Here is a 13138-nt window from a genome sequence, read left to right as displayed (position 1 = left end):
TGCTAGAGCCATTAGAATTTATTGTTTCTAGCCATCAATAACCATTAATGTTTAAAAATATAGAATAAAGTATGTTGTTGAATTACTAGACTAAAAAAATTGAACTGATGGTTAAGTGATAGGCAAAAATAATAAATTCTAATAATCTCTTAGCATTTTTGATCTTGTTATTATATTATTGGGAGAAACAATTGTATTATATGGACACAATCATGAAGGGATATAGATTTAGATATAAAATCACCACATATTCACATTTGTAAAATTTTAAAAATAACAGGATCAAATTTGATTCACTTATAATTAAACTCTACAAATAATATAATCAAATAGATTTATATTTATAATTAAAATATAAATAAAAATATAGAAGTACAATAGTGATTAAATTTTGGTGTTTATTATTATATTATTATTATAAAATATTTGATTATTCTATTATAAAAAAATTATTTTATTGTGAAAAATTTGATTATTTTAGTGGTTGATTAGTTTGTTAAAAAAATATGTAAACAATATATATTATCAATCATATTAGTCATAAACAAAAAATTAATCACTATTCAATTACTTAAATAAAATATATGTTAAAATATAAAATATACATTAAAAATATGACTACATATAAATATACTAGCATTTGACCATTGCAAATGCATGGGACTACATTATTTACTTTCACTACAAAAAGTTTTGTTTTTGATAATACTTTTAACTTTTTGTTATATCAAAATTCCATAAATACATGCGTACAATTTTAAAATCTGAGTTTGTTTCATGTTAAAAATATAGAGAAATGTTAGGGAGTTATTATAATTTAGAATTTATTATTTTTTATTATTATTTAGTTATTAATTCAAATTTTTAGTATAATTTCTTTAGTTTAGTAATTAAATAATATATTTTATCTTATACTTTTAAACAATAATAGCTAATTGATGACTAAAAATAACAAATTCTGATAGTCCTCTAATAGTCTTCAATAATATATATTCTATTGTGCTAAAGATTCTCAACGTTGGTCTAAATATATATTAAGTACAAAATAAGAAATAGTTAAATGTGTTATAAACTTTTTATTCATAAAAAATAGAATTAAATTGCACTTAAAGTTTAAATCACCTTTTTATTCAAGTAAAGTACCAATCCGGTTCCTGTCCATTTCCCCGAAGGACAACACGACCCTTAACCAAAAACACGATCTATTTCGGTTCCTGACCCTGTGTTCCATCTACCAACGCGGTCTTTCTGTCACTTTCACGACGAAAATTTGGCGAAAATTGCTGACCTGTGTAAGCAAGTGGATGATATGGATGGCTTGGGTGGTTACGTGGAAGATGGAAGGCCACGTTGCTAGGTGAAATGGACAGGGCCTATCTTTCCTCGTCCACAACACACAAACGCCATCGTTTTTAGGTTTTCAGGCGTCGTTTGGTTTCGTGCCTTATATGTTCTCCCGTAAAGACCCTTGACCCTCTAACACAATTACCTTCTAAACCCTAGCAGAGAACCTTCTCCATCAAGGCAGTGGTGAGTGGTGACAAGCTTGCTGACAAGGTTGCTGACGAAGCTTTTGACGGTGACGTAGACGGTGGGTGGATGGTGCTGTTGACGGAACTTGGACGGTTCTGTACACAACACAGATTGCTGAGGTTGGTGTTGCTGTTGTCCCTTTCTTTATTTTTTTTTTTGTGTGTGCGTTATCCTCATTTAACAATTGTTGTTTGCATTCAGTCGTGGTGGGGTATAGAGAGGATAATATATTGTTTCTGTTGCCATATCCTAAGATTTTTATGTATATAAATAAGATGAAAGTGTAGAGATGTGTTAAAAAATTAATGAAAGTTGGAACAGATTATTAGGATTGGGTGTTTATATTGATGTAAGATTAAAGAAACTGTGTGACATATTTAAATTTTTAAATTAGGAGTTAACAAAATTTTTTTGTACTTTTTCAGGTGGCTGAATATCTGGTTACCCCTGTGTTTCACCATGGGGTGAATTTCAAGAAGGACAGTGAAGGAATTCTTAGCTATTTGCATGGAAAAGTTCATAGGAGGCCACCAATGAATGTTGACCTGATTAATTATTTTGATTTGATTACTTTGTTTAAAGAGTTAGGCTACTTGGTGATGGGGTTGGAGAGGAAGTTTTGATTTCCAGTTACTGCTCATCCCCTAAGTCATCATCCTCCTCCTCTGATCATGGATATGAAAGCGCTGAGGATGAGGCTTATAAGCCGCCTCCTCCTGGTTATGAGTCTGATGACAGTAGCAGTATGACAGTTTGAAGAAGAAGAAGAAGAACAAGCAGAAGACTTGGCTTAAGGAGAGGATGTCACCTAAAGGAAGCAATAAGACTGGTGTAGCTAAGAAGAAAGGGCTTAAGTCAGTAGGAGATGGGCCAAAGCTGTCACAGGTATGGCATCTTTAGGAATTGATTTGTCATATAATCTAAATGGTTAAGGGTTTAAGTGTGACATTATAGGTTGGCCAGGGTTTTAATTGTCATTAAAAAAATGATGAAGCATTTAATTGTCATCTCTGTATAAAGATCCACACAGAATCAGGTTGGTGAGGATCACAATCTGAATGCCAGTGTTGCAGGAACTCCTCTGAATCCTGTGGTAAGTAGTTTGTAGGGCTACTTAGTTGAAATGTGTTCATGAAATTGTTGTTGACTAGCCATAAGTTGTATACTGTTTATAATTGTAGATAAAGACAAAAAAACAAAAAAAAGAAGCTACCTAAATCAACACCAAAAAGAGGTATAGCAGTAGGACAAGGAGATGAAATTCCTCTTTCACAATTTGCTCTCCAACCAGAGGTTGTAATCTAAATCACAATTGTATTATAAATAGCAATGTCTTAATTTTACTTTTTGTTTCACATAATAAATTACTGTTTATTTATAGGGAGCATCTGAGACTCCCAACTTGAATAACCCACCTCCACCTCCACAAAGGATGAAGCAACCAATTGTTAGACCACCAACCACGTCCACCTTTATTCCAACTTCTATGGTGAATCAGAATCCGCCAATCATTGGACCATACTTCAGGCCTCCCACTCCAATCAACACACAGCTTCCATTCAACAATGAGATTAATGCTCCTACTGGATCAAAGGTGCCTAAACCAAGTCAACAAGATGGACTTAGTGCCGAGACAATGGCCGTAGCAACTTCCTGTGTGAATTAAGGACCTATAATACTCTATTTATCTTTGTGTTTCTAATGTTGGCCTAGGGCTATATGTTGCCCACTTTAGGAGTCACCTTGTGCACAAGCTTTTGATAATTTGGTAACTGTATGAAATTGTTAATGTTACATATTATTGTTAGTTACTATTGGATTGGTTTCCATGGATTGCAAGAATTGGAGTTTAACACATTTTATTGTTTGACACCGTCAATCTTTTTCAGACAACTAACACAACTATTTCATTCAATAAAATCATATTTACACTGTTAGGTAATAGAAATTTCAGCAACAGACACTTCAAAAATAAAAACAACATCATAGACTTACTATCTGCTATCTAATTTATCGGAGATAACTTGCAAATACAAGTTTAAAGACAAACATAAGAGCCATCAATGGATAACTAAAATCCCTAATACACTTAACATGCCTAGAATTTTTTATCTGCAACTCTAAGCCAGAAACTCTGTCCTCTAGCTTAGTCACTTTCTCCTCCATGGAAACAGTTGCCACCAACAAATGATTTTGTTTTGGATTCCGACCATAAAGACTGTAATCATTTATTTGCTCCTCTTCAAACAGTGAAACATATGCATCCAGCCATAGAAAATATTTGCAATGAGATTCTGCAGTCTGCACAGTAAAAAATGGAAAAATTAGAATTGCAATGAAGAGATGCTTACTACAGATATAAAAAAGAATAAGAACATAACTCCTTGAAATATGGGCATCCAAAGGATAGTCTATTAGGGTTCGACTGTGTTGATGACATGAATAGAATTACATGAATCCCACAATTGCATTTTGGGGTAACGAATCTTTTCTTCTTCCTCACTCCAACACTGCTAACGGAGCTTACAGAAATACTCCTACCCTGATCGATCGACGCATCTCTTCCACTCCCACGCTCTCTGCTATTGCTCATGGTGGTATGGGTTCCATACATGAAAGAAAAGAGAGAGACGACCAGACTCGTCTAATAAAGACATCTGAAAACCTAAAAACGACGGCATTCGTGTATTGTGGACGAGGACAGATAGACCCTGTCTGTTTCACCTAGCCACGTGGCCTTCCATCTTCCACGTAACCACCCAAGTCATCCATGTCATCCACTTGCCTACACACGTCAGCAATTTTTGTCAAGTTTTCACCGTAAAAGTGACAGAACTGCGTAGGCAGACGGAGCACAGAATCAGAAACCGAAATGGATCGTGTTTTTGGTTAAGGGTCATGTTGTCATTCGAAAAAATAGACAAAGACCGAGTTGATACTTTACTCTTTTTCTTCCTAGTTATAACCATTACAATGAATTGTTCTTCCATGAAAAAGATTTTTAAATTCAAATCTCCTTTCTTTATCCTACCCATTTTGTAATTTTTTTTTCCATCAGAACCAAATTTATATTCGTTTCTATTTATGATTTTCAAAACAATGAAATTAAATTCATTCACGTTATTTGATAATGGTATCACGATATTTTAATTAGAACTGCTAAAATAGGTTGCATTAGTTGGCTGACTCGTTTAACGAATTTTTTATTTTAAAAAAAATATCTTGAAAATGAGTTGTATATTTTAGGTTTAATTATTCTGTTGGTCCTTATAATTTTGTAAAATTTTCAATTAGGTCCCTATACTTTTTTTTCTTTTAATTGGATCATTGCACCAATTTTTTTTTCAATTAGGTCCCTTTTAGTAGTAATCGGCTTAATTTTATAAGGATCCAACTAAAAAAAAAATTGGTGCAGGAACCTAAATAAAAGGAAAAAAAAGTGTACGGACCCAACTAAAAAAAAAATTTGGTGCAAGGACTCAATTAAAAAGAAAAAAAAAATATAGGGACCTAATTGAAAATTTCGTGAAACTATAGGGACCAACAGAGTAATTAAACCTATGTTTTACATGTTTGACTCAATTATTGGTTCGTGAAATAAATAGGCTGACCTATATATCTCATTAAAATTTTTTCTTATTCTTGTTTCTTATTTTTATGAATCAAGTAGCTTTTGTTTTCAATATTTGGGATAAGTTTTAAAGTTGTCTCGCTCTAACGTTTAAGTCATCTTATTTAAGTTCTTAACGTTTCAAAATCGTCTCAATATTGTCCTGCTGTTAGTGATTTGTTAATAGAATCGACGGTAGGACAAAATCGAAACATTTTTAAAACGTTAGGGACAAAAACGATACATTACTCTTGGAAGAATTACCAAATCAAGTAAAATGATAGTGAATATTAACGGAATGAATTGTATTACGAATCCAAGAATTTTAATCGTATATACAATAAATTATTCAAGATTTTTACTCGTATATACAATAATAAAGAGCATGTACATATATAATAAAGTATAAATTATATCTTTTTATCTCTAATATACCGAATTTTTTTAATGTTTAATTTAATTAAATTTTATTTTTAATTTTAAAATAAATTTTAATTTTTTCTTCAATAATTTCAATTTGTTTTATGACAGATAATTGTTTAATTTATTTTTTAATTTTTCTCTTAGTGAACAATAAATTTACTTAGAATAAAAATAATGTGATTAAGAGTAATTTATTTAGATGCAATTAAAAAAATAATTGAATAATTATCTACCATAAAAAATTGATATTATTGAAGGATAAATTTAAATTTATTTTAAAATTAAAAATAAAGTTTAACTACATTAAACATTAAATGATTAAAGAATTTCGGTACATTAGAGAGAAAAGATATAATTTATACTTTATTATATATGTACCATGCTTTTTTTTTTCTTTTTCGCAAATTAATGTACTAGTCATTCTACAAATATTTCATGACGAGTAAAACTAAAAAAAAAATCAATTTACTTATAATAGAAGTAATGTGATTAAGAGTAATTTACTTAGATGTGATTAAAAAATAATTGAATAACTACGTACAGTAAAAAAATTGATATTATTGAAGGATAAAATTAAAATTTATTTCTAAGTTAAAAATAAAATTTATTTAAATTAAACATTAAAGAAGTTTGGTACTTTAGAAACAAAAATGTATAATTTATATTTTATATATATATATATATATATATATATATATATATATATATATATATATATATATATATATATATATATATATATATATATATATATCATCGTCATTAATACCACATCTTCCTCCGCTACCTCTTCCTCATTCTTTTTTGGGATAAGTATTGTTTTGGTCCCTAACGTTGAAGGTCAGAATCGAACCCATCTCCAATGTAATTCTTGATTTATAATCATTCTTAATATTTTTTTCATATTTAAATCGTCCTTTTTAATAAAATTTTTAACTTTATTTCTAAAATACCCTTACTCCCACTTTAATTAAAAAAATTATAAAACTAAAAAGAAAAAGAAAAGAAGGCGTTTTGGGGTGGGGGGGAAGGGAATTGGAAACCCGTTTTGGGGGGGGGGGGGAAAGGAAACACGAAGGGGGGAGGAGAGGGAGAGAGAGGGGGAAAGGGGAAAGGAAGAGGGGGAAGGGGAAGGGGGACGGCGCCGGCGAAGCTTGGAGCTGCCGTCGCCGTCGCCGAAAGAAAGAAGAAAGGAGAGGGGCTGCGCTGCGACAGGAGAGAAGAGAAGAGGAAGGATCTGCTTCTGCTCGAACTTCTGCTCTTCTGTGACAGAGGGTTGGCCGCCGCCGTCGCGTCGTCATCGGGAGGAGGGATCCCGCCGGCGCTGCTTGTTCTTCTGTGACTGCCTCTCTGATTCTTCTTCTGCCTCTTCTTCTTCTGCTTTTGCTTGAACTTCTGCTTTTGCCTGAGCTTCTGCTTCTTCTTCTGTGACTGAGGGTTCGCCGCCGCTGTCACATCGTCATCGGGAGGGGGACCCCGCTGGCGCTGCTCCTCGCCACCTCGCCGCTTCTGCTTCTTGCTTCAATCTCTGTTTTTGCTTTGTCTTCTGATTCTTCTGGGTCTGCTTGAGTACTTCTGCTTCTGCATCTTCTGCTTTGTCTTCTACCTTCTGCTTCTGCATGAGTGCTTCTGCTTTTACATCTTCTGGGTCTGCTTCTGTTTCTGCTTTTATTATGATTTTAATTTGTTATTTTCTGATTTTATCATTGTTGTGTGTTGATTTGTTGAATCTGGATTTGAATAATGGATTGGTTCATCATTGTTGTGCTGTTGCTTTTTTTTTATTATTTTGGATTTATTGTTGATTTGTTTTTGGATTTCTTGAATTTCTGATTTCGAGTTGTGTGTATTTTTTTTCGATTGAATCTGTATTTTTTAATTTGTTAATGGAAGAAGAATTTGTTCTTCTGGAAGAAGAAGAACAAGAAAATTTCTTCTCCTGGAAGAAAAAGAAGAAAAAAGGGTATTTTTGTCATTTAGAAAAAAATTATTAGAAAGGACGATTTTAAAATAAAATGCAACATTAAGGACGCTTTTAAATCAAAAATTACACCAGGGACGGTTTCGATTCTGACCCTCAACGTTAGAGACCAAAGCAATACTTATCCCTTCTTTTTTCATTTGAATTTCTTCTCCTCCTTTCCTTTTCTCTTTATCCTTCATCATCAATTATCTCGTTGTTGAAGATAATGAATAATTCAGGTTCAGATTGTCAATTAAACCAGAACGAAATTGATTATTGTTTTGAATCCAATCAAGTGGCTGAGGTGTGGTTCAATTCAGAAGAAAAAAATGTAGCATTAGAGAAAACATTTTTCTGTATTTGCAGCAAATTTGGGTGTATTTTTATTCTGATAAGTTCTGCATATTCAAAACTCTTCCTCCTCCTCCTTTCTCATCTTCTGCTACTTTTTTTCTTATTCATCTTTTCTTTTTTGTTTTACCTTCTCAAGTTTTTTCTTGTTTTACTCTCTTAACAAGAATAAAAACAAAAAAATCAAACAGAGAAGAAGATGAAACACATAATGCTACAAAATTACTTGAAAGATGATGAACTTACATTCATTTAACTAAAAGAAAGAAAGAAAAAAAAGAAAAAATGCAGCATTAGAAGAAACATTTTTCTATATTTGCAGCAAATTTGGGTGTAAAACGAAGATATTTGGGTGTATTTTTATTCTGATAAGTTCTGCATAATTCAAAACTCTTCCTCTTCCTCCTCCTCACCTTCTGCTGCTTCTTCTTTTTTTTCATCATCATCACAATCTTCTTCTTCTTTTTTTCTTATTCATCTTTTCTTTTTTGTTTTACCTTCTCAAGTTTCATCTTGTTTTACTCTCTTAATAAGACTAAAAATAAAAAAATCAAATAAAGAAGAAGAAGAAACGCATAATGCTGCAAAATTACTTGGAAGAGGATGAACTTACATTCATTTAACTAAAAGAAAGAAATAAGAAAAAAAAGAAGAAAAAAATGCAGCATTAGAGGAAATATTTTTCTGTATTTGCAGTAAATTTGAGTGTAACACGAAGATATTTGAGTGCAACACGAAGATATTTGGGTGTATTTTTATTCTGATAAGTTTTACATAATTCAAAACTCTTCCTCTTTCTCATCTTCTGCTGCTTCTTCTTCTTCTTCATCTTTTTATTTCATATTATGATAATTCTTCTTGAGAGGAAAAAATCAAACAAAAAAGAAAAAAATACATAATATTGCAAAATCAATAGAAAGAGAAGGAGGGAAAAAAATGCAACAACAACAACAATAGTAAAAAAACGACGATGAATATGAAACACGTGAAGAAAAAGGAGGAGAAACGCAAAGAAGAAGGAAAAGAAGAAGAAGAAGGAAGAGGAGGAGGAGTAACGCAAAGCGCGCTATGGAAACCATTGAGTAGCGCGCGTGTTGACACGCTCGTATGGGTGAGCATTCTTTTTGTTGGGTTTGGCCCAACTTGTATGACTTGTAAACCAAAATGACTTGTATGTGTAGCACTTATTATATATATATATATATATATATATATATATATATATATATATATATATATATATATTATCATACTCATTTTTTTTCTTTTTCCAGAAGTTTATCTACTTGTCATTTTAGAAGTGTTCTATGATGAATAAAAATGTTGAATTTGTAATGCAATTCATTCTGTTAAAATTTATTTTTATTTTGCTTGATTTGGTCATTCTTTTTTTTTTTTGGTAATAATATGGGGCACTAGCCCAAAAACAAAAAGACTGCACAAAAATAATACGAGAGATAGAGACTCCGGTTAAGTCATCAATAAGCAAGCTCTGAAGATCTGAAGGAGACAAATCTATAAAACTGTAACCTGGTAATTGACTCTGAATACTTCTAGCTAACCAGTCTGCACACCGATTTGCCTCCCTATAAACATGTCTAAATATAATCTCCCAAGGTCGCTTCATCCACTCTGCTATCTTTTGGATTATATGGCTATGGCCATGGCTGTCACTGGGGTTTCTCTTAATATACATGATTGCATTTAGAGAATCTAACTCTACTATAACTCTTCTCATCCCTAGACTCCATGCTGTCTGTAAACCATAATGAACTCCCCATAGCTCTGCTTGGGTGGCTTGGCAATAGTCTAGGTTCGCCCTGAAGCCTCCGACCCATTCTCCCTCACTAGTTCTGATTAGCCCACCACAACTTGCTTGCCTGCTAATTTCTCGAACTGAGCCATCAATATTTAGTTTCACCAATCCCGGGTGGGGGGGAACCCACGCTATAGTTGAGATGACTGGATCTCGCTTCACTTCTATAAGTTTGCTCTTTTTAAAGGCCTCCTCTATCCTCCTTGTACTCTCCATAATAATCAGAATGCATCTATCATTTGTAGGTCTACTGAAGGCAGGTTCATGTATTTCTTTGTTTCTCCATTTCCAAAGCCACCAGCAAGTCGTCATGAAAATATCAGTCCAAGCAGTCGAACTACCATGACCTATGGCATTTGTGAGATTCAAGTTTAGCCGGCTCTTAAAATCAGCTGTAAAGAAGGTAGCAAGAATACTCGATTGTACTAACTTATTTCATACAAGAGCTGCACACGGGCAGTCCCTCAGCACATGTAAGGTGGATTCTTCTTGATTAGGACATCTGTGACAGTATGGAGGAGTTCCCATCAGCCTAGCTCTTCTCTTGGCCGTGAATATTCTATCATGAGCAACCTGCCATAAGAAGACTTTAGTTCTTTCTGGACCCCTCCATTTCCATATTTCCTTCCAATTCTCCGTGGTTTCCCTACTTTCTCGAGTTAGGTGCTTATAAGCCAAGGCTACTGTAAATATACCATCAGCAGAGTGTTTCCAACTAAGCACACCCTCTTCATTGTTTGGTTGGGGGGAGGGGAGAGGGATATTCTGAATATTATTTAACATTGTATCTGCTAAGTATGGTTGCATAGCTTGAAGGTTCCACTCACCAGATTCAGTTACATACGCACTGACCGCTTTGTACTCTAATTCCTCAGGGATTGGTCTTGTTAGCACATCATGAAGGCTCTTTAAATCGTTGTGCCAGTTGTCATGCCAAAATCGAGCACTTTTACCATCACCTAAAATCCAAGAACAACAGTCCTTCATATTTGGCCAAAGCTTGGAGAGCTCCTTCCAAATAGGAGAGCTTTTTTGCTTGTAATCACACCTTCCCAAATTAAATTCATTGCCTTTGTTAATGCTAGTTAGGACTTGCACCCATAAAGCTTGTGGTTCTGTATAGATCCTCCATATCAGCTTCAGCAGGAAAGCATCGTTCATAGCAACTAGCTTTCAGAATCCAAGACCTCCTTGTCTTTTTGGGAGGCAGAAGGTGTTCCAGCTTACATGGTGGATTTTTTTCTGATTCTGCATGTCGCCCCAAATGAACTGTCTTTTCTTTTTTCTATTAAATTACAAATCCCTATCGGAATTCTGGAGTGTTGCATTTCATAATTGGCCATAGGTGTAATAACACTCTTGGCCAGGGTAATTCTACCAGCAAGAGTTAAGCATTTAGCCTTCCAGCCTTTTAATTTGTCATTGACTCTTTGTAGGACATGCTTAAATTTATCTTTTCCTGATCTGTGATTGGATATAAGAGCACCAAGATACTTACCTAGACAAGGTTGTTCTTGGAAATGACTCATCTCCACAAACCTTCTCCTATCTTGTTGTGGAACATTCTTTGAGCAAATCAGGGAAGTTTTGGCATTGCTTATTTTAAGTCCCGAAGCTAAACAGAAGGCATTCAAGATAGAGATAGCATTATTCAATTGATCAAAATCAGCCTCCATAAAGATGAGTAAGTCGTCTGCGAATAGAAGATGAGAGATTGTCGGCCCAAACCTTCCAACTCGCATTGGTTTCCAAACATTAGCCTCCACACTTTCCTCAATGATCTGTGAAAGCTTATCCATCGCTATTCCGAAGAGATACGAGGAGATTGGGTCACCTTGCCTGATTCCTCTCTCAGGATTGAACTCCTTTGTCTTTCCACTGTTCCAAAGCACATTGTAGGTAACAGAAGTCACCCTCATCATAATAATACTAACTAGTTTCTCAGGGACCCCAAACTCCACCAGGCAAGAACTGAGAAAAGACCAATTAAGTCTATCATACGCCTTCTCAAAATCCACTTTAATTTCCATATAACCCTTTCGCCCTTTCATCCTCCTCAACACATGAGATAATTCTTTAGCAATTAAAATGTTATCTTGTATCTTTCGTCCTGGAACAAAACTTGACTGATGGGGAGCGATTCTATCAATTAAGGCAGGTTTAAGTCTATTCACCAAAATCTTGGACAAGCCTTTATAGCTAACATTGCATAATGCAATTGGGCGAAATTGAGTGATGAATTCTGGCCTTGTAACCTTCGGAAAGGGTGATTAAGGTTTTATTGTGATTTTTAATATTACTTGGCTCTTCCCAGCAGCTCTTAACATGACTAATGATGCTCTCCCCTATTACATCCCAATTTTCTTTGTAGAAAATGGCTGGGAAGCCATCCAACCCGGGTGCTTTGAGGGACCCAATCCTGAAAAAAGCATCTTTAATCTCTTCCCCAATGGGTATCACATCCATATTCCATTTTACATCCTCTTAAATCTTTGGATAGGATTTGGATGATTGGAGTTGTATTGTATCACCTTGTTCTTGGTACAAGCGTGTGAAAAAATTAATGGCTAGGTTTGCCAACTCCTCTTGGTCTTCCACCCAAGTCCCTTCATTATTCCACAACTTAAGGATCTTGTTCTTCCTCCTACGAATAATGGTTCTTGTATGATAGTAGCGGGTATTACGGTCTCCATCAATAATCCACTTCTCCCGGGACTTTTGCAGCCACAAAATTTCTTCTCTATCAAGGATATCTGCCAGCTCTTTATGAAGTTGAAATTCTAACCTTTCAAGAAAAGGGTTCTTACCATTTGCCTGAGCCCTATGTATGCCTCCAATTCGATTAATAAGTCTTCTCTTCATCCTTCCAACATGGCCAAAAACTTCCTTGTTCCACCTAGAGAGATTGCTAGATAGGGCTATGAGACTATTGTCCAGACTCTCCTCGTAATTCCAGTTCTGTCTGACAGTTTCTTTGTACTCAGGGTGTGTAATCCACATCGCTTCATATCGGAAGGGTCTTTCATACCTACTGGCTAACTGAGGATTTAGAGTGACAAAGAGGGGATGGTGATCCGAGCGCATTCGGGTTAACACATCAACTTTTGCCTCCGCAAACTTAGTTCTCCAGTCAGCATTACACAGCGCCCTATCTAACCTTTTGAAAACACGTTCCATCCCTTCCCGTACAGAGCCCTTCAAAGTAAATTTGGACCCAATGTATCCTAAATCTATCAAACAGCAATCATCTATCCATTTTTTAAATTTTGCGCAAGCATGTAAGTCTGTTCGTCCCCCACCCTTCTTTTATGAGGCACACATAATTTCATTGAAATCCCCTACAAGGAGCCAAGCTTTGGATATACTTGTTGCTATAGTTCTCAACTCTGACCATAAACTCCTTCTAGTTCTTTCTTGTGGGCTCGCATAGATTTCCATTAGC

At 34.5% G+C, this 13138-nt stretch overlaps 1 protein-coding gene across 1 annotated transcript; it reads right to left on the bottom strand.

Annotated features, from left to right (window-relative positions):
* Positions 1 to 12180: 12180 nt before the first annotated feature.
* Positions 12181 to 12873, bottom strand: LOC140177539 (uncharacterized). The gene has a single exon (XM_072210660.1). The coding sequence runs from the start codon at positions 12871 to 12873 to the stop codon at positions 12181 to 12183; it is 693 nt and encodes a 230-aa protein (XP_072066761.1).
* Positions 12874 to 13138: the final 265 nt, after the last annotated feature.

Source organism: Arachis hypogaea, chromosome 13 (genome assembly GCF_003086295.3).
Source record: "Arachis hypogaea cultivar Tifrunner chromosome 13, arahy.Tifrunner.gnm2.J5K5, whole genome shotgun sequence".
Taxonomy (NCBI): Eukaryota; Viridiplantae; Streptophyta; class Magnoliopsida; order Fabales; family Fabaceae; genus Arachis; species Arachis hypogaea.
This window is presented reverse-complemented; position numbering and strand designations above follow the sequence as displayed.

Bases quoted from the DNA above. Each gene is read 5' to 3' on its own strand.
- LOC140177539 (XM_072210660.1), bottom strand. From the start codon at position 12,873: ATGGAACGTGTTTTCAAAAGGTTAGATAGGGCGCTGTGTAATGCTGAC.